Here is a 22475-nt window from a genome sequence, read left to right on the forward strand (position 1 = left end):
TACATACATAATTACCAGAGACAGACACACCAATATCTAGGTTTTCAAAGCTGGGGTGGGAGGACTGCTTAGCAGCTTCCCAGAGTCTCATCTGGCACACAAAATGTCTTCCAAAAACTAAACCCCAAAGTAAAATCTCATCTCAGAGTATTTGTACATTTTTCAGAATCAGAAGGTATCACAACCCTTGAGAACCAGTGCCTCATTAACAAAAGTTGTGGGCCTGTCTACAAATCTTCCCAGGCCCATTAATGGGTGGGGAAGATCTTCTTTAATCACATTATTCTGTTAGAGACACTTGATTATGATTATACTAAAACAATATATTATCAATACAGAGGTCTCCCATTTTGTTATTTAGACCTTCAAAAAGATAATTGAGTCAATTTAGGCAAGATGTTGTGAGTTTTAGTTTAGGGCATGTCAGGCTTGTTCCTCTAGCATCAATTCTCCCACTCAAGCTCTCCTTCCCTCCTTGTCTCCTTGTATACCTGTGGAAAGAAATCTCTTAATGATTCTTCTGTTGTTAGATTATTATTTTTGCTTTTGTTAACTAAAATGATGTCTTTCTTCATGCAACTTTTTTTTTCAATTTTTCCCCCTGAAATTGTTTCATTTCCTGGGCTTTCCTTGGTTGCTGTATTTTCCTTTCCTGGATTTCCATTGTCTCAGATGTTTGTAAAACAAACTATTCTGATTTGGTTTTCTTTGTAGGAATGCATTAAATGATTCTTTTTAATTGAACACTCTATTTTTCCCCACTGATCTTTCAGCTCAAGTATTCAGGGTGCCATCTTGTGTTGTATCTTGAGATCCTTTGATCCTTGGAAAAATTAATAAATTCCTCCTGCTGTTTCCAGTGGGTATAAGGTTATTTGTATTATTTGTCTATTTTTATTTTATATCTGAAAGCATTTTTCCTGGCTGCTTATAAAACTGGTTATTTGTCATTGGAATAGTCAAATTTAACTGGTATTTTCCTTAGAGCTTGTAGGACAGGGTGTTTTGTTTTACTAAGGGGTTCTGTGTATTCTTGTGATTGGCACCCAGTTCTGGGAAGTTTTCTTGTATTATTTCTTGGACTATGGTGTCCAGGTTTTTTGACTTGTCATGTTCTTCTGAGACACCATTAATTCTTATCTATGTATCCTGGGTTTTTTAAATGATACCAATGGGTTTTTTTTGTATGAAGATGATATTTTAAAATAATCATTATTTGATTATATTTTTTCCAGATTATCCTTTTCATCTGCTTAAGTTATTTTTGCTTATGTTTTCTTTTTCATGATATGACACTGTAAAATCAAGTTTTTTCTATTCTTTCAATTATTTCTTCTCTACAGGTCATAAATTCTGTTTTCTTAATTTTTCTTTGTATTTTAAAATATTCAGAAATATCTTTCGATGACTCCATGATCTCTTGGAAGCCTTATTCACAGATATCTGGATTATTTTTTTTATCAGATCTAGAGACTGTACTTCCTTCTGTCATTTATAACTTTATTTCTGATTTATCTTCTTCTACTCAAGATAGTTTTGTTTCCTCTTAGATCTTTAATAATTTCAATCTTTTTTCCCCTTTTACTCTCTCTCTGCCTCTCTCTCTCTCTCTCTCTCTCTCTCTCTCTCTCTCTCTCTCTCTCTCTCTCTCTCTCTCTCTCTCTCTTTTATCCCCTCTGAGAACATTTTCCCCTTGAGACTAACCTCGAAAGTCTTTGTACATTTCTTCTGTGCAGGTGAATTCACTTTTTGCCAGTCTCAGTCTTTATGCCATGTAACTTCTGATCAGAGTTAGATGGCAGTTCCCTTTCCTTCAGGCATCGTGGAGACCGGCAAATATGTTGGAGCCCTACTCTCTTTTCTCTGTTATGGGTGGGAAGTTGGGAAATAGAGTTGAGTTCTATCAAAAAATTGTGAGTTGGATTGTGCAGCCCTGCTAGAATATTTGTTAATGGGAGAAGAGTTTCTGAGTGAGCTTGTTAGATATTAGGGATCAGCTTCCTCTGTTGTTAGCTCATTGAATTGTTACTACATTCAATCTATTTATGTCATACCACAGAGAGAAGTGAAATTACTTTAATGCAAAGTTGCTAATTTTGGAGAGGTTTGAGACATCATCAGGACAGAATAAAATGTCTTGTCCTCCATCTTGGTGATCACTTAACCTGAAAGAGATTCATTTTTACGTAATGAATTTGAGAAGACCAGTAGATAGCTACATGAAGATATTTAGCAAACTGTTGGTGAACCAATATCAAAATTCAGAAACTAGAGATTCAGCCATAAAGTTGAACGCTATCTTCCTAGGGAGAATGAATCCATGGGAGCTAATGAAGACTTCAAGAGTTAAGAGCAGAGATGATTCAAAAGACAGTCTTTGGAGTCACTCCTACTTATTACCTGAGAGAATGATGCTTACTCCTCCAAAAATAATTTAAGAAGGAGCAATCTGTCAAATTGGATAAAAAACAAAGAGAATGCTGTAACACAGGCATGTCAAAGAAAGAGAACCATAGAAGAAGCGGCAAGTGAAAATGTATAAAGTAACAGCCATCAATCAAGTACAATGAGGCCTGAGAAAGGGTCACTAGATATAGGAATATATTAAATACACAAATCATTAATAAACTTGGAAATAGCAGTTTTAGTGGAGTGCTGAATCAGAATCCACAATGAAAGGGGCTGGAAAGTAGATGTCATAGTGTTGTACTTTTGCAAGTCTTGAGAATATCTTGGTAGGTTTACTTTCAGGAATTTTGTGCATTTAAATATATAATCACAATGTTTCTCCTATCATTTCATCTAGATTTTATGAACTCTACATATAAATGTCAAAGATTTTTATGCATTTATTTTATATTCTGTTACTTGTTTGAAACTATTAATTCTAAAAAATATTTTGGTTTATTTTCTGGGGTTTTTTTTCTACATATTCAATAATTCCAGCTACAAAGAGGGATGCTTTTGTCTTCTTGTGTTTCTTGTTTTGTTGTTACAATTAGATTTTTCTAGAATAATATCAAATATTAGTGGTAAAAATACATTTTGTTCTGTCTCTTTACTGGAAAATTTTCAATGATTCTCCAATTATGGATACTATTTTGTATTGATCTTAGATATATTGTTTTGATTGTATTTAATAGCTTCTCCATTATTATGATTTTTAACTTTTTTCACATGAATGAAATGTGATTGTCAAAGGCTTTTATGCATTTATTGCTATAATTATGTTTTACTTATTTTAATTTTTTACATATGATAATTATTTAAATAATATCTCTAATGTTGAACCACATTACATCTGTGGCTGAAGTCCTCTCTCTCTCTCTCTCTCTCTCTCTCTCTCTCTCTCTCTCTCTCTCTTTCTCTCTTTCTCTCTCTCTCTCCCTTTCATAAGAAAAAAAGATATTAAGATATTTATTTTCCAAAAAATGAAGCAATAAGAAACTACAAAAGAAGATGAAAAAACCTGTCCCATATATAATTGAAACTATAATAAAGACCATTGCATATAGATATATGCAAAAACATATGTAAATTGTATATAAATATATAATATTTTTATAATATGGCTGTTCTCATCTAAAATATATTTTTAAAAGAATCTATCCCTGTCAAACCAGTAGTGGATATTCATTGGATATTGAACTCTCTTCTCATTTTACTTTTGAAAAAGCAGCAATAAAGTTTTCTGCAATTATTGTATTACTGTGCCTTATAACATTTCAGTTCACTTTTCTTGTAGGTGTGTAGATTCTATGCCATTTGTTTCATAAATATCAAACAATAATATTGTTTTATGCCCTTTGATACTTTAAATAGAATATATTTATCTTGGCTATCTCTCGGTGTTGTAAATTTGTATTGTTATCTTGTCTGATATCATGATTACCCTTATGGTTCTTTTTGGAATTACCTGACAAACAACAACTTTTGCCACAACATTTTGTTCTTATTTTAATAAATAATTATTTTAAAAATACAATAACAAGTAATAAGCTTTTTAAAATTTAATGTAACAAATATTTCAGTTTTTTCCCCTTACTTCCTCCATTCTCTTTCATTTGGTTTAATTCATTTAAATCCTTTAAATTGATCTCTCCCTAATCCATTAATTCAGCATGTGGTCCCTATGATTAATTTGGTTTAAGTGATTTTGGTCCAGCCTCTTCCCACAGCTTCTCCCTAAACTAATATCTCATATTTCACTACTCTATTTTGCCCTCCTTGGTCTTACTTAATTTTTTATTTTTTTCTATTTCCTTTCTTTCTTTTTGTACTCATCAATTTCTCAGATGAATTAAGAATGCCATTCAGAATTTCCCTTACTTCTCTTTGTCATGTCTTTCAGAGAAATATTAATTTTACTCATTGACTCATTTTACTCAATCATCCTCCTTTTTATCTCTTATTAAAAGTCCATATGTTTTCAGTAATGGTTAGTTACGCAGGATATTTCATCTTGAGGTGTATTCAATGTCCTTTACTTTTCACAATATTAATTTTTCAAATTTCTTCTTTGTAGTGAATTTCTTCATTACGTCTCATGAAAAATGCAAAGTACTTCACTATTAAAATTCATTTTCATCTATAGCTAAAAATATTTCTTTTTTGTCATTTAACATTGAAATTCCAAATTGTATCTACTGCATTCCTTGGTTACTTAGAGTTCACCTTTTTATTTTCCCTTTCTTGGTGATCTCTCTATTATTTGTTAGTGATGTGTATATTTTACCCTCCATTTTTAGTATTTGGGGGCAATTTTGTGCAATTTCCTGAAACACAGAATAAAAGAACTTCAATTCATTGAGATTTCTGTGGATGATTTATCTAATTATCTCTGCATATTTTCAATGTCAGCTGCTCTGCCTTATATTAAGCACATTTTTTTCCCTCAAAACTACTATCTTTTGGCTCATTTTCACCAAAATTTCTCCACATTGAGATTACTGAATTCCAAATCTGATACTATTTTTAGAGCCTGTACTACTTGGGGAAAATATCATCAGTATGTGTTCTAAATTGCCTACTTTTAAATTTGTTTTATTATTTTTAATGTGGAAGAACTCTAATTTCCAACTTAATTTCAGGCCTAATTTATATAATTATTTAATCTTTTTTTGTTTCTTTTGATTAATGCATTAATTTCTTCCTATTATTCCATTTTTATGGGGATCCCATAAAATTCATTAACTTGTTTTCCTTCTTATTGAGGTATGAAGGGCTGTAAGTCACTCTCAATCACTCTATATCAACTATTCATTTTTATTGTGTCTATTTCTGATTTCCCTACTCATATTTTCTTTCTTAATATGTCTATTTTTTTTCATTCCCAATAGGTGACTAGACTACCCATCAACACTTTTCTGTTGGCCTTTACCCCCCTTCCCATGAATCTAACTATTTCCTTCTCATCATTTAGCACTTTCTTATGTTATTATATTGTTTGATTCCCTCCCTCTGTCATTGTTGTGGTATTTTCTTTTTCTGCACAATCAGAATGAAGGATTTTAAAGTTCTAAATCTGAAGGGTAGAAGTGTCAGGCTCACTCTCAGAAGGAGAGAGATCCAACACTGGATACTTTAACAGGTAACAGAGGACCACTTTATCTCCAGGGACACAAGAGGGAAAAAGAAAGATGTGGAAAATTTGGTATGTTAGTGGCTCTTGAGACTACTTCAAAATTATCTGCTTCCACAAGTCCTGTTAAAGCTGTTCATCACTGTCCTCCATAACAGCAACCTATAGAGAATATTGGGAAGGGAGCTGGCAAAGTGAGGGGTGGGCAAAGGAATACAAAAGCCTATCTCCAGTTAGTGCACATGTGCTCTAATTGTGTTCTTTAGTCAAGACTGATCCCTCTCGTTCTTCTTCCCAGAAATCTCAATGCCAAGTGCAAAATGCAAAGAACACTCTCTCTTCCTGGTAATTCTGCTTGGGTTCCATAGATACATATATATGGCATCCTGAATCCCCCAAGCAAATCTCTCAGCCTGGCAAACCCAAGATTAAATTGGCATTTAATTTTATTGACCACAGCAAAATCTACACCAACAAGGATGTCAACAACACAGTGGTAAAATGGTTACATAAAAACACAACAAAGTAAAAATAGAAAACTGACCACTGCCTTAAAAACCATCTATTGTTCTGCTGTTCCCTTAAAGAAAACATTACTGTTTCTAAGACAGTTCTAAAGCTCCTTCCTGGTCACCAAACATTCCAAATAGTTATTTCTTACCCCTTGACATATGACGATGATAACCTGCTCCTTTAAAAAAGATATTTTATAGTCAAAACACAGGAAAAAACTAATAAAATAATTCACTTCAGTTGTTTCCAGCTACTTTGCTCTCTGTCTTTGCTCATTTCATTTATTTTTTTTGAAAAGCACTGTTTCTTTTTCACTCTACATTCTTAATTAGTACATAACTACTCAGTAATATTCTTCATGATGGACTACATTCTCTAATCTGAAATATACCTGAGAGATACTTAGCATTCAGCTATTAAAATAATACCTACCACTGTGATAGGCCATCATCACTGAAGACAATCTGTAAATCAGTAGTTTGGAATTAGTTAAGAATGCTTTTGTTTCATCATTGTTGAGTTGTGTCCAACCCTTTGCGACCTCTCTTGAAGTTTTCTTGATAATGATTTGCAGTAGTTTTCCAATTTCTTCTGTAATTTTACAGATGATGAAACTCAGACAAATAGGGTTAAGTGACTTGTCCATGGTCCTACAGCTATTAAAAATGTGAGGTCAGTTGTGAACTCAGGAAGAGTAACCTCCCTGACTCCAGGCCTGGCACTCTATCCATTGCACCACCTAGCTTCCCCTAAAAATGCTACATCATCTTATGAAAATTTTTTGAATTAATCATGTTTTAAAACAGCCATTCATAATGTTGAGTAATTGACTGTTAATAAAAAATGCTGATTTGACCTTTTTAAAAAAAATATAGATGAAGGCCAGTTCCCATTTATCTGTGCAATTCACATATAGAAAAATAATAAAAATTAAAGATAATCCATTATACTTATTTTAGTAAACAAAAATAAGTTCTACATCATAAATTATCTTTTTATATCCAGAAATAAAACTGGAGCATTTGAGTTTTATCTCCTTTTTAGGTCTTCTGAATTTTGTCATTCTAATAAAGAGTGAAAGGTCAAAATTCAGAATGGAGAAGCAACAGCTAATGACCTGGATAATTTACCAACAAAAATATCCAACCTTGAATAATTTAGAATTGGCTATGTCTTTCCTAAATACAGTTTTGAGGGAAAATCACATTCTAGAAATAATTTTAAAAACTGGCAAATTTTCATATTTGTTTTAAGGCTAATTGCATCTTTTTCAGTTTTATGGTAGGGAAATCTTTATGTCACAACCTGTCTAGACCTCACTTTCCTCATCTATAAATGCCTGGCACATAGTAGTGTGCTTAATTAATGTTTATTAACTGACTCAGGAGAAGATGTCTAAATGTTACTTTCTTCTAAGGGATGTGGTTGAGCCAAAATCAACTGATCAACCAGCATTAATACACATGTGCTAATTAATATGTATTAATAAGTGCCTGCAATACTAAGTACTAGTGGTACAGATTTTTTTTTTTTAAATCAAAATATCCTTTCTTAAGGTATTTAAATTCTATTAGGGAAGACATCATGTACAAATATAAGTATACACAGAATGCATACTAAATAAATAATAAGTCGTTACTTGAAAGATAGTTTAAAATTAAGGCAGTAGCAGTTGGGGAATATATCTTAGAGAAAGAGGTAGAGTTGGTGAGATCAAAGTGCATTGAAAGACTGAGAAACAGTCATTGCAAAGGCACAGAGATGGGAGATGGAGTGTCAGGTGAAGGACTAAGAAAATGCCAGTTCGGTTTGACTGTAAAGAGTAGGAAAAAGGAATAATACATAACGAGAATAAGGAAAGATTTTTGAGCCAGGTAATGAAAGTTATAAACAAATGAATTCATATTTTATCTTAGAGATATCTGGGAAATATCGGACTTTGTTGTACAGAAGAGTAGCACGATCAAATCTACATTTAAAGAAAATTACTTTGGCAGATATGTGAAAAATGGATAAAATGGGGGAGAAATGAGATAAGCAGAGATTTGAGTTAGGGAGACATCAAATAAGAGAAAATCACGTTAGTTAGGGTAAGAAGTGATGAGGCTCTGAAGTATAGTCGCTGTGTGAGTATATCAAGGTGTTGGATTAAAAAACGGTAAATAAATAGAAATAGCAAAATTTGGAAACTAATTGGATATATTGGCCAAGGGACAATGAGGAGTCTGGGACAAATCCAAGGTTATGAAATTCTGACACTAGGGCAATGGTGATACCTTCAACAGAAATAGGTAAATTTGCAAGAGGAATGGGTTTAAAGTCAAAGATAAAGAAATCCATTTTGAACATGCTGAGCTTGAGATTTCTTCAGGACACTCAACTGAAATATCCACTGGTAGCTGTCAATATGAGACTGAAATTCAGTGGAGATGATAGAGCTTAGTATGCCTATCTGATTATTATCTTAGCATAATTAAATTATTGGAAGCTAATGAGAGAGGCAGAGAGACAAAGAAAAGGAGGCAAAGACAGATACAGAAATAGAGATATCAATAGAGACAGATAAAGGAAGAGAAGTAAAAAAATACACATATAACATATTTTTTGGTGCAATATTGAGCAAGTCAACAAACATTTATAAAGTGTTTACTATATGCCAGGAAATGTATTTTGAAAGACAAAAAATAGTCTACTTTCTCAAGGAGTCCACAGTCTTGTGAAAAAAACAAATATGCAAACACAAGATATGTACAGGAAAAATAGTCAACATAATCTCAGAGGGAACACACTAGAATTAAGAAGAATGGGGAAAGGTTTCTTGGAGATGGCACAATTCTAGCTGAGACTTAGAGCAAACCAGTTAGCCAGGAGATAGACATAAGGAAAGAGAGAAAATTTTAGACTTTGAGGACAAGCAATCAAATGCATAAAGTAAATAGATAGTGTGCCTGGGGTAAGGAAAATCAAAGTGCTTAGTATGTGACAGTGTACTAAGTAGTAGAGGAGCTATGATAATAAATTTATTTTAAGGAATTTGTTTATGAAATTCATAGACTATATCTGTATTATCTGGATAGCCAGAAGTTATGATGATTTGAAATAGAACCACCAAAGAATCCAGAATTTCACTTTGAAAGAAACTCACAAGTCATCTAGTCTAACACAAAGATAAAAATAACAACCTTTACACATATCCAGCAAATGTTTATCCAGTCCCTGCTAGAAAACTTACAATTAAAAGAAACCCACCTCACCCACCCAGAAAAACTGGGTATAATACTTCAGGGGGAAAAATGGATATTCAATGAAATAGAGAATTTTCAAGTATTCTTGATGAAAAGACCAGAGCTGAATAGAAAATTCAACTTTCAAATACAAGTATCAAGAAAAGCATGAAAAGGTAAGCAAGAAAGATAAATCATAAGGAATTTATTAGACTGTTTACATTCTTAGATAGAAAGGTGATATTTGTAACTCATGAGACCTTTCTCAGTATTAGGGTAGTTGAGTTGAATATGAAGGGATGATATCTAAAAAAATAAAATTAAGGGTGAGAGAAGAATATATTGGGAGAAGGAGAAAGGAGAAAGGAAAAATATAATGGAGTAAATTATCTCACATAAAAGAGGCAAGCAAAAGCTTTTACAATGGAGGGGAAAGGGGGGAGGTAAGAGGAAATGAGTGAATTTTACTCTCATAAGATTTGGCTTAAGAAGAGATTAATATACACACTCAATTGGGTATCTTACCCTACAGGAAAGTAGAGGAATGAGAATAAGAGGGAGGGTGATGATTGAAGGGAGGATAGACTGAGGGAGGTGATAGTCAGAAGGAAACAGTTTTGAAAAGGGACATAATCAAAGGAGAGAACAGAATAAATGGGGGGCATGATAAGATGGAGGCAAATGTATGCTTTTTTAATATGACCATTATGGAAGTGTTTTGCATAATTACACATGTATAATCTATATTAAATTGTTTGCCTTCTCAATAAGGGTAGGTGGGGAGGGAAGACGGGAGAAAATTTGGAACTCAAAGTTTTGAAAATAAATGTTACAAATTGTTTTTACATGCCACTGGGATATAAGATGTACAGGCAGTGGGGTATAAAATTTATTTTTCCTTACAAGGAAGTAAAGGGGAAGGGTATGGGATGAGAGGTAGGTTAGAGAGGGGAGGGCAGACTATGGGAAGGGGTAATCGGAATGCATGGCCTTTTAGTATGGGGGGAGGGAAGTGATGGGAAGAAAATTTGAAAACTAAAATCAATTAATCAAAAAATACAATAATGAAATTTTAAAATAGAAAAAAAGAAGTCCACCATTTTCTGAGGCAGCTCATTCCTCTGGTTACCACTTAGTGGCTCTCTTCCTATATATATGATTATTGTTTCTCCTTTGCTATATTATCATTTTCCACGCCTTAACCACTAATATCCTCTAAGTCCTTGTTCCTTCGACTTTTTCCAAAAACAAACAAAGTAAGTATATTTTCTCTTAGTGATCTCATCAAATCTTAAGTGTTTGGCAATTATCCTGAAGCAGATGTCTCCCAAACTGATGCACCCAGCTTTCATATCACTCATGAACTCTAAATGTTGCATTAACTACTCTCTGGTAGGCATCTACACCCAGATTCTCCATGGGATTCTGGCATCTCCCAGAGTGGTAGCTTATGTCCTGGGAGCCGGGGAGGACACCCAACCAAAAATCAGCAGCTGTTTCTTGAAGAATTTCAAGATACTAGATACAAGCCACTGTGAAGCAGAGGGCCAAGGGGTCTCTAAAGTCATTACTGGAAACTTTCTCTTCCATTCTCAATCAGACAGTCATCCTTTGCTCTTCCCACCCTTTTCCAAACTTCCCTGTTTCCTTCCAGTCTAATTTGTAACCTTAATGTTATCCTCTTTCTCAACCCATAGATCAAATCTATTGCCAAATATTGCTCTTTTTACTTCCTTGACATCCCTGGTGTCCGAATTCTTTCGAATTATATAAACAACATGTTGTTTGAGGCCCACATCACCTCCAGCCTTGCCAGAGTGGTTGGTGTCTCTACTCAAAGGCTATCCCCATTCCAGTCTCTCCTCTACACATGTTTCAACAGGATTTTCTGAAAGCTAAAATCAAATCATGTCACTCCTTTGCTCAATTGACTATAGCAGCACCTTATTGTTTCTAGGATAAAACATTAACTCTGCTGTTCAGCCTGTGATGCTCATCATAGCCTGACCCCAATCCATCTTTCCAGTCTTTCTATAAATTACTAAATAGTAGCTGTTTCTCTTTTACCCAAGATTGCTGATGATTTCCCCTCCCAGTTTGATTTTTTGTTTTTTTATGTTTATTAAAAGGGGCTATGCCTTCAGTAACTATTTAAAGAAGCCTATTCATTGAAGGGGTGTATTTCACTCAAAGTGAGAATCTTTTAAGACTTTGGCCTAAAAGGACCAGGGTGTCCCATTGTACCCTGGGCCATCTCCAGTTGTCCTGATGAATATCAGGCTATTGGACTCAGGTTGCTCTGGAGGAGAAAGTGAGGTTGGTGACCTTCCACTGCTCTCCCTCACTCAAATCAAAGTCAACTGCAAGTCATGTCATCATCTTGATATCATGGTCCTCTTTGAGAATGAAGGACAAACACAACAACAATCACAGGTATCTCAAATGTAACATCTACAAAAGAGACATTATTAACTTCTTCAACCTTTACTTACCTGTCTTCAAAATTTCTCTGTCAATGGTAGCACTATCTATCTAGCCATCAATGTTCAGAGTCCAAAAATCATTCTGAATTTTCCACTCTGATTCATCAACTCTCACACATCATGGATATACATTCATTTTTCAAGTCCTGTCTAACTTTGTAACATTTTTCCTACCCCCTCCTGTCTAATCACATAGCCCTACAGTCTTGTGGCCTTCACCACTTTACATCTGTGCTATTTAGTCACCTAATTGGAGTTTCTTATTCTCTCTCTGTCTCTCCCTCTCTGTCTCTCTCTGTCTCTGTCTCTCTGTCTCTGTCTCTCTCTCTGTCTCTCCCTCTCTGTCTCTCTCTGTCTCTCTGTCTCTGTCTCTCTGTCTCTGTCTCTCTCTCTGTTTCTCTCTCTGTCTCTCTCTCTCTGTCTCTCTCTCTCTCTCTCTCTCTCTCTCTCTCTCTCTCTCTCTCTCTCTCTCTCTCTCTCTCTCTCTCTCTCTCTCTCTCTCTTTCTCTAGCTGCCAAATTGATATTACAAAAGCACAGGTCACATCATGATATTTTTGCCTAAGAAACTTCAGCAGTTGTCTATTAATTCTAAGTTCCTCAGTTTGACATTTAAAATCTTTCACCATCTGACTCAAATCCATCTAGCTAGATTCATTGTATATCATTCTCTCTTGCTTTCCCACATACGCAGCATTCTACTCATTGTCTTTGTTCTGTTGTATAAGATGTTCCATAGCATGGAATGCTCTCCCTCTTCATCTCTGCTTTACCTTTGCCCCCATCAAAGCATAACTCAGGTACCACCTCATATAAGATATCCTTTCTGTTCTCCAATAAATTATTACAAGTTTCCTTTCTCCTCCTAGAATTATTTTTATGTAAACTCTGTGTGCATCTTGAATATATTTACATATGGTTTGCCTCCAGAATGGAATGTAATCTCTGTGAGGACAGCTACTATTTCATTTCTGTCTGTATCCCCAGATTAATTTTTTTAAAGATTGGCATTCAATAAAGCTTGATGAATTGTATCTCTATGTCATTGATTATAATTTTGTAGCAAATTTAAAATAAAATATTAGGTTTTTTTAGTTTTTTTAAATATATAATTTATTTAAAATTTTTAACATTCACTTCCACAAGAATTTGATTCAAAGTTTTCTCCCCATCTCTCCCCACCCCCCACCTCAGGACTGCATGAACTCCATCCACCTCTTCTTTCCATCTGCCCTCTCTTCTATTACTCCCTCCCCACATTTTCCTGTAAGGTAAAATAGTTTTTTATACCCCATTGCCTGTACATCTTATTTCCTAGTTGCGTAGAAAAATAATTTTAAACATTCATTATTAAAGCTTAGACTTCCATATTCTCTCCCTTCCTCCCTCCTCACCAATCCTCAGTGAGGAAGTAAGCAATTCAATAAGGTCAACCATGTACTTCCATAATAGTTAGTTGCAAAAGCCTAACCACATTTCCCTCTGTCCTATCCTGACTTCCATTTATTCCATTCTTTCCCTTGACCTGTCCCTCCACAAGAGTGTTTGCTTCTGAATATCCCTCTCCTCAATTTGCTGTCCTCTCTATTATCTTCCCTCCCTTGTTCCCTTCCCCTCTGCCTTCCTGCAAGGTAAAATAGATTTCCTTATCCACCTGAGTGTGTGTTATTGCTTCCTTAAGCCAAATCTCATGAGAGGAAGGCTGACTTATTCCCTTTTGTCTCTTTCACTTCCCCTCCATTGTGAGCTCTTTCTTGCCTCTTTTATGTGAGATGATTTGCTATATTCTTACTTCTAGTACATTCCACTAAACAGAAAATTTTATTTTTTATGTACTTTCCCTTCATATAGAGCTCACCTTGTGCCTTCTGCATATATGTGTGTGTGCATATACACATACACACACGTGTGTATGTATATATGCACATGTATACACATACCCATGTACATATACACAATTAAACAAATATAATGTACACATTCATATATAACCTTACATGTCTACATATATACATGTAGATATATACACATATATACACATGTATACACAAACATATATGTTCTCTCTAACTATTCTAATACTGAAAAAAGTCTTATGAGTTACAAATATCATCTTTCCAAGTAGGAATGTAAACAGTTCAGCTTTTAATAAGTCCCTTATGGCTTCTCCTTCCTGTTTAGCTTTTCATGATTCTCTTGTTTCTTGTACCGGAAAGTTAAATTTTCTATTCAGCTGTCATCTTTTCAACAAGAATGCTCAGAAGTCCTCTATTTCACTGAAGTTTCATTTTTCCGTGACATATTATACTCAGTATATATACTTTTGCTGGGTAGGTGATTCTTGGTTTTAATCCTGTCTTCTTTGACCTCTGGAATATCTTGTTCCAAATCCTTTGATTCCTTAGTGTAGAAGCTTCTAAATCCTGTGTTATACTGATTGTATTTCCACAATACTTGAATTGTTTCTTTCTGGCTCCTTGTAATACTTTCTCCTTGACCTGGAAACTCTGGAATTTGGCTACAATATTTCTAGGAGTTTTGCTTTTGGGACCTCTTTCAGGAAGTGATTGATGAATTCTTTCCATTTCTATTTTACTCTCTGGTTTTAGAATATCCAGGCAGTTTTCCTCCACAATTTCTTGAAAGATGATGTCTAGGGTCTTTTTTTGATTGGAATTCTCATGTACACCAATAATTTTTAAATTGTCTGTCTTGGATCTATTTTCCTGATCAGCTTTTTGTCCAATGAGATAGTTCAAATTGTCCTCCATTTTTTCACTCTTTTGGTTCTGTTTTATAATTTTTTGATTTCTCATAAAGTCATTAGCTTCCATCTGCTCCACTCTAATTTTTAAAGAACTATTTTCTTGTGGACCAATAATACTTAGATTTCCTCTCCTGGATCTATTTTCCAGGTAATTTGTTTTTCCAGTTAAATATTTTACATTTTCTTCTATCTTCATTCTTTAGATTCTGTTTCGATGATTCTTGATTTCTCATACAGTCATTAGCTTCTACTTGCCTGATCTAATTTTTATCAAATTATTATCTGCAGTTAACTTTTTCATCTCTTTTTCCATGTCCAATTGTTCCTTTTGAGGAGTTATTTTCTCTAGTTAGATTTTGCACTTCTTTTTCCATTTGTCCAATTTTCCTTTTAAATTCTTCTTTGATTTATTTTTTTATATTTTTAAAATCACTGGTCAGTTTTTCTTCTATTTGTCTAATTCGGCTTTTGTAATCCTTCCTAAGCTCTTCCAAGAATGCTCTTTGGGCTTGAGACCAGTTCGTATTTCCTTCTGAAGTTTCAGATGGGAGTACAGTCTCAACGCTGACTTCTTTGGTATTCTTGTTTTGGTCCTTGTCCCCACAGAAAGATTCTATGATGTTTTCTTTTTGGCTTTGTTTTTTACTCATGATAATTGCCCTTTCCCATGATGATTACCCAGATCTCTGCTTCTGGGACACAGGGGGCTTGGTCCCACAGTTTTTGTGCCTAGAACTTGAGACTGTGTGTTGTGGCCTGAACTATTTTCTTAAGTGAGCTTTTGGACCTCCATTTCCATTTGACCAAACTTGATTTTTAATGCATTCTTTTTCTCATAGGTTTTTGAACCTTTTTGCCATTTGAGTTAGTCTATTTTTAAAGGTGCTACTTTCTTCAGCATTTTTTTAGGTCTCCTTTAGTAAACTGTTAACTCATTTTTCATGATTTTCTTGCATTGTTCTCATTTCTCTTCCCATTTTTTCCTCCACCTCTCTTACTTGACTTTCAAAGTCCTTTTTGAGCTCTTTCATGGCCTGAGACCATTTCTTACTTTTTGAAGGCTTTGGATGGAGGGGCTTTAATCTTTCTATCTTCCTCTAGTTATATGCTTTGTTTTCCTCTGGTTGTATTCTTTGCTCTTCCTCATCTAAAAGGATGGAAGAAAATACCTTTCCACCAAGAAAGTAAACTTCTATAGTCTTATTTTTCCTTTCTGGGGTATTTTCTTTTTTTTTTTTTTTTTAATAATGTGTTTCTTTAAATGTTTACTTATTTATTTTTAGTTTTCAACATTCATTTCCACACAATTTTGACTTTCAAATTTTCTCCCCATCTCTCCCCTCCTCCACTCCATAACACCTTACATTCTGATTACCCCTTCCCTCAATATGCCCTCTCTTCAATCACACTCCTCACCCCCATCTTCTCTCCTTTCTTCTAGGGCAAGATAGATTTCTATACCCCATTACCTGTATTTCTTATTTCCCAGTTTTATGCAAAAACATTTCTCAACATTCGTTCCTAGTACTTTGAATTCTAACTTCTCTCCCTCCCTCCCTCCCCATCTATCCCCACTGAGAAGGCAAGCAATGCAATATAGGCTATATACGTGTAGTTTTGCAAAACACTTCCGTAATAGTCATGTTGTAGAAGACTAACTGTATTTCCCTCCATCGTATCCTGTCACCCATTTATTTTATTCTTTCCTATGACCTTGTCCTTCCCCATAAGTGTTTATTTCTAATTATTCCCTTCTCCCATTTACCCTCCTTTCTATCATTCTCCTCCCCCTACTTGTCCCCTTCTCCCCTACTTTCCTGTAGTATAATATAGATTTTCATACCAAATTGAATGAGCATGTTATTCTCTCTTCAAGCCAAATATGAAGAGTAAGCTTCACTTTTTCCCTCTCAGTTCCTCACTTTTCTCCTTCATTGAATAAGCTTATTATTGTCTCTTTTATGAGTGAAATTTGCCCCACTCCATTTCTCCCTTTCTCCTCCCAATGTATTGTTCTCTCACCCCTTAATTTAATTTTTTAAATATCATCCCTTCTTATTCAAATCACCCTGTGCTCTGTGTGTACACATGCACATGCACACACACACACATATGTAGACAGAAAGCACAGGGTATATATATATATATATATATATATACACACACACACACGTGTGTGTGTGTGTGTATGTGTATAATCCCTCCAACCACCAAATACTGAAAAAAATCTCCAGAGTTACAAGTACTATCTTTCCATGTAGGAATGTAAACAGTTCAACTTTAGAAAATCCTTTATGATTTCTCTTTCCTGTTTACCTTTGATTGCTTCTCTTGATTCTTGTGTTTGAAAGTCAGGCTTTCTTTTCAGGTCTGATCCTTTCCTCAAGAATGTTTGAAAGTCTTCTATATCATTGAATGACCATTTTTTCCCCTTACATATTATACTTAGTTTTTCTGGGTATGTGATTTTTTATTTTAATCCTAGTTCCTTTGCTTCTGAAATATCATATTCCAACCCCTTTGATCCCTTAACGTAGAAGCTGCCAGATCCTCTGTTATCTTGATTGTATTACCACAATACTCAAATTGTTTCTTTCTAGTTGCTTGCAATATTTTCTCCTTGACCTGGGAACTCTTGAATTTGGTTACAATATTCTTAGGAGTTTCTCTTTTTGGATCTCTTTTAGGAGGTGATCAGTAGATTCTTTCAATATTTATTTGGCCCTCTGGTTCTAGAATATCAGGGCAGTTTTCCTTGATAATTTCATGAAAGATGATGTCTAGGGCCTTTTTTTATCATGGCTTTCAGGTAGTCCCATAATTTTTAATTTGTCTCTCCAAGATCTCTTTTCCAGATCAGTTGTTGTTCCAATGAGATATTTCACATTGTCTTCTATTTTTTCATTCTTTTTATTTTGTTTTGTAATTCCTTGATTTCTCACAAAGTCATTAGCTTCCATCTATTCCATTCTAATTTTTAAAGAATTATTTTCTTCAGTGACCTTTAGAACCTCCTTTTCCATTTGGCTAATTTTGCTCTTTAAAGTATTCATCTCCTCTTTGGGTTGTTGGGCCTCTTTTGCCAATTGAGTTAATCTATTTTTTTAAGGTATTAATTTCTTCAGTATTTTTTTGTGTCTCCTTTAGCAAGCTGTTGACTTGCTTTTCATGGTTTTCTTGCAGCACTCTCATTTCTCTTCCCTATTTTTCCTCTCTTCTCTTATTTGATTTTCAAAATTCTTTTTGAGCTCTTCCATGGCCTGAGACCGTTGCATATTTATTTTGGAGGTGTTTCTTGCAGAAGCCTTGACTTTTAGGTCTTCCTCTGAAGAAAAAGTGTTCCTCCTCATCTTAAAGAATGAAAGAAAATACCTTCTCACCAAGAAAGTAACATTCTACTGTCTTATTCTTTTACCTTTTTTGGAAATTTTCCCAGATGGTTACCTGACTTTTCAGTTCTTTGTCACACTGAGCTCAGGGCTGAGATTCAGATCACCTGCTCAATTCCCCCAGATGCTTTAGGTGAAGATCTCCCAGGGCTTCCACTCAGGGCTTAGATTCAGATCAGCTGCTCAATTCCTCCAGAGGCTCCAGATGGAGGGCTCCAAAAATGGAAGCTACACCTGCATTGTCTGTTTCAGGGGATCCATATCAAGCTCCCCTCTTCTGGTTGAAGTAGCCTACCCACTGACCTTTGAAGCTGCCTGTATTGTTTTTGGGTTGAGCAATCTGGGATCTGCTGCTACCAGTGGCTCCCTGAAGTCTCATTTTTTGGATATTTTCCTAGTCAATCATTTGACTTTTGAGTCCTTTGTCAAGTGGAAGGTAAACTACTGCAGGCTTTGAAGTTTTCTGCAGCTGTTCTCTGAGATATCTCTAGAGAACTGTAAGTTCTTTTTTCCTCCAAAGTGGCATAGTCAAGGAAGAGATGTTTACTCCCCTCCTGGCCTGCACTCTGACCTGTGAGCAACCACAGAAACTTTTTTTGCCTTGGACCTGCAAATAAGATTCCCTCTCCACAGCTGCTACCAGCTCTGCTGTGCCATTGCTCCCTTTCACCTTAGGACCACCACTCACAATTGAGACTCAGATCAGCTGCATGATTCCCTCATTGTCTGTAGGCTGAGAACTGTGGAAGTGACTGCTGATGCACCAGTGGCTGCCACCACTGGGGTTGGGTCTGGGACCAGACGTGCTATCCTTTCACCCAGGTGAAAGAACTTTCTTACTGATCTCTGAAGCTGTCTTTGTCATTTATGGGTTTAGAAATCTGGAAATCTGCAGCTACTGCCTGTGATTCAGCTGCCCGAAGCCTGCCCCAGTCTCACCTGTGCCAGTGTGCTGCTCTCTGGGCTGCCACTCTGAGTCCGGTGCAATAGATCTTTTCCATAGGCCTTCCAGGCTGTCTTGGACTGGAAATCTGTTTCACACTGTTACTTTCTTGCTTCTTTTTCTCTAGAATTTGTTTAGAGTCACTTTTTACAGGTATTTTAAGGTCTTTGTGAGGAGAGCTCAAGCAAGTAGGTTCTTCTACTCCGCCATCTTGACTCTGCCCCCCCCCCTTTTTTTTTACTTTTCAGAAAGCTTTATAAGTTAGATGACTTGGGGAACCTTAGAACTACCTGAGTCTAAATCTGGCTTCGAACATTTATTACTTTATTATCCTGGGCAAGTCATCTAACTTCTGCTTTCCTTAATACACTGGAAAAAGCAATGGTAAACAATTTCAGTATCTTTGCCAAGAAAATCTCATAGACAATGATCCACAGGATCATAGAGTTACACATGACTAAATGATTGAACAACATCTCATTTGTATGAACTTTCATAGGGCAAGTTTTCATGTAACTGCAGCATTAAATAGTCATTAATCAGCAATTAACAAAATTACTCTGTACCTGACATGTATATAATGAAGCATAATCAATATTCTTTGATAGATCTTCTATAGAGAACCATAATTTTAACTTCTTCAATACTTAATAAAATATCCTTAATTGAAGGATCAAAAAATGTTAAAAATCCACTACAAGCCTTTAGCTTTAGTTTTTTCTAGCCTTTAGTTTATAGTGAAAGAAACCTGTCTTCCATAATTAGCTTTAACAGTAAGCACTTATTAAATTCTATAGAACAAGTGATTAAACAAGGACAAATCAGTAATACACCCAGGCAAAAATATGAAAAGATGCAAGCTTCTTATTTATATATACATATTCAAAATCCCCTAGTCTCCTCACAAAGAATGTCCTTGTTCAGGGAATTATCAATGACATATACAGAAATCAAATTTGTGAGCCTTGAATTCACTGAGAATGTCTGCTATGCTGTGTACAATTAGCTCCAGGTTTCTCAGTGGTTGCTGGTTAGGGGTTGGGAGAGAGCAGGTAGTAGTGCTAACAAAGGAAAGTAGCAGTCTCACTAACTCTTAGGAAAGGCTATCTTGTAGTTTTATTGAGCTTATCTTTATGTTATGATCTGTAACCACAAAACCTGGAGATTGATTTTTGTGTTTTGCTCATGAAATTTATTTTATTTTATTTTATTTTTTCACAATGATAAATTTTTATTTTTCAATCTTGAAAAGTTCTTATTTTAGACAGACTCTTGAACTGGTGGTTCATAGCCATCAGCCCTTTCTACTTTTGTGCCCGTTTCACCTCCTGAAGGTTTTCCAGAGCCACCACCTTCACCATGCAGTTCCATGAGCTTTCCCAATTCAAATTTGGGCTTCTTGAGCATCTTGACCTTTTGGACAAATACATCATGGAGAGGGTAAATGGACTGGCAAGCCTTTTCTATGTCTTTTCCAATGCTGTCTGGAATTGGTTTATTGACAACTTCTTTCAAGTCATTTCTCTGCACCTCTCGGGTCATGATTTCCATCATTTTCTTATGAATTTGACGAACCTGTTGGTTCTGGGCATAAGAGGTCTTACGGATCTGGTTGTTGCGCTTTTTGGTAAAACCAACACAAAAGAGGCAGAGCAAGTACCCATCAGTAGATTTGACATCTACATGGGCTTCAATCATGGTCTGCCACTTTTTGACCATGGAGCACATCTTGTCCCGGGTAAGGTCCATTCCATGGAAATTAGTCAAACAATTTTTACCCTGAACATCTTCAGTAATTAACTTGAACTTACGAAAAGTCACCTCATCATTCTGCAGATCAGAAAGGCTCACTTCAAAAACTCGACCCTTGAGACCATCAGAGGCAATTTTTGTTCCTTGAGTCCTTGTGACCAGTGTCTTGCCAATATTGCGAATGCTGAACATAGCTGGTGCTTTTACATTATACCAATCCTTCTTTGAAAATGGATCCACCACTTTCTTCTTGGCTCCTTTTTTGCCGCCTTTGGTGAGGCGCTTATTCTTGCCCACCACCATGATCCTGCTCTGAAAGGCAAAAGCAATTAATTTTATTTTAAAGATAATTTTATCTTTATTGATAATGTCTCCTGAAATCAACTTCTCATTAGGCATTCATCGTGAAAAAGAAAAATTAAAAAATGAAGCTAAGCAAAATCTTTCAAGATATCAATTTTGCTAAATTCCAGAGCCATGATCCCCCACCTTTACAAAGATGGTTTGGAAATGCATATTTTATCAATATTTTTTAATCTCATTGCCTATATATATATTTTTTCTCCAAGTTTCAGGTAAAAACAATTTCAATTTCATTTTTAAAGCTTTGAGTGCCACAGTCTCTCCCTTCCCCTCTCCCCACACACCTTCATTGTGAAGGCAAGCAATTCCATATAGGTTATAGTCATGTAAAACACTGCCATAACCATCACATAGTGAAAGACACTATATTTCCCTCCATCCAGTCCCACCCACCTTTTATTCTGTTCTCTCCTTTGACCTGTCCCTCTACAAAAGTGTTTGGTCTGATTTCCCCTTCCCCCAAACTGCTGTCCTTTATATTGTGCCCTTCTCTCTTATCCATATGTATGTTTGTGTGTGTATATGTATGTATGTATGTGAATACATGTACACACTTGTATATATATTCACACACATACACACATGTGTGTATATATTCACATACATGCATATATTCACATACATACATACATATATATATACATTTCCTCTAACTACCCTAATGCTGAAAAAGGTCTCATAAGTTACAAATATCATCTTTCCATGTAAGAATGTAAACAGTTCATCTTTAACAAGTGCCTCATGATTTCTTTTTCTTCTTGCATTTGAAAGTCAAATTTTCTATTCAGCTGTGGTCTTTTCAACAAAAACGTTTGGAAGTCCTCTATTTCGTAGAATGTCAATTATTCCCCCTGAAGTATATACTCAGTTTTCCTGGGTACTAGAGTCTTGGTTTTAATTCTAGCACCTTTGACCTCTGGCATATCATATTTCAATTCCTCTAATCCTTTAATGTAGGAGCTGTAAAATCTTGTGTTATCCTGATGGTGTTTCCACAATACTTGAATTGATTGTTTCTGGCTGCTTGTAATACTCTCTCCTTTACTTGGAAACTCTGGGATTTGGCTACAATATTCCTAGGAGTTTTCCTTTTGGAATCTCTTTCAGGAGGTGAAAGGTGTATTCTTTCCATTTCTATTTTTTTCTCTGGTTCTAGAATATTAGGGCAGTTTTCCTTGATAATTTCTTGAAAGATTATGTGTAGGCTTTTTTTTTACTCTTAGGTTTCAGGTAGTCCAATAATTTTAAAATTATCTCTCCTGGATCTATTTTCCAGGTCAGTTGTTTTTCCAAAGAGATACTTTACACTATTTTTTCTTATTTTTTTTTTTTTTATAATTTCTTATAATGGTATTAGCTTCCATTTGCTCCATTCTGCTTTTTCAGGAATTATTTTCTTCAGTTAACATTTGGACTTCTTTTTCCATTTGGTCCATTCTGCTTCATAAGACATTCTTCTCC

At 35.2% G+C, this 22475-nt stretch overlaps 1 protein-coding gene across 1 annotated transcript; it reads right to left on the minus strand.

The window, feature by feature from the left end:
* Positions 1 to 20159: 20159 nt before the first annotated feature.
* LOC140531654 (small ribosomal subunit protein eS1-like) lies at positions 20160 to 20971 on the minus strand. The gene has a single exon (XM_072650466.1). The coding sequence runs from the start codon at positions 20952 to 20954 to the stop codon at positions 20160 to 20162; it is 795 nt and encodes a 264-aa protein (XP_072506567.1). The 5' UTR covers positions 20955 to 20971.
* Between the last annotated feature and the right edge of the window lie 1504 nt (positions 20972 to 22475).

The sequence above is a fragment of the Notamacropus eugenii genome, chromosome 3 (assembly GCF_028372415.1).
Source record: "Notamacropus eugenii isolate mMacEug1 chromosome 3, mMacEug1.pri_v2, whole genome shotgun sequence".
NCBI lineage: Eukaryota > Metazoa > Chordata > Mammalia > Diprotodontia > Macropodidae > Notamacropus > Notamacropus eugenii.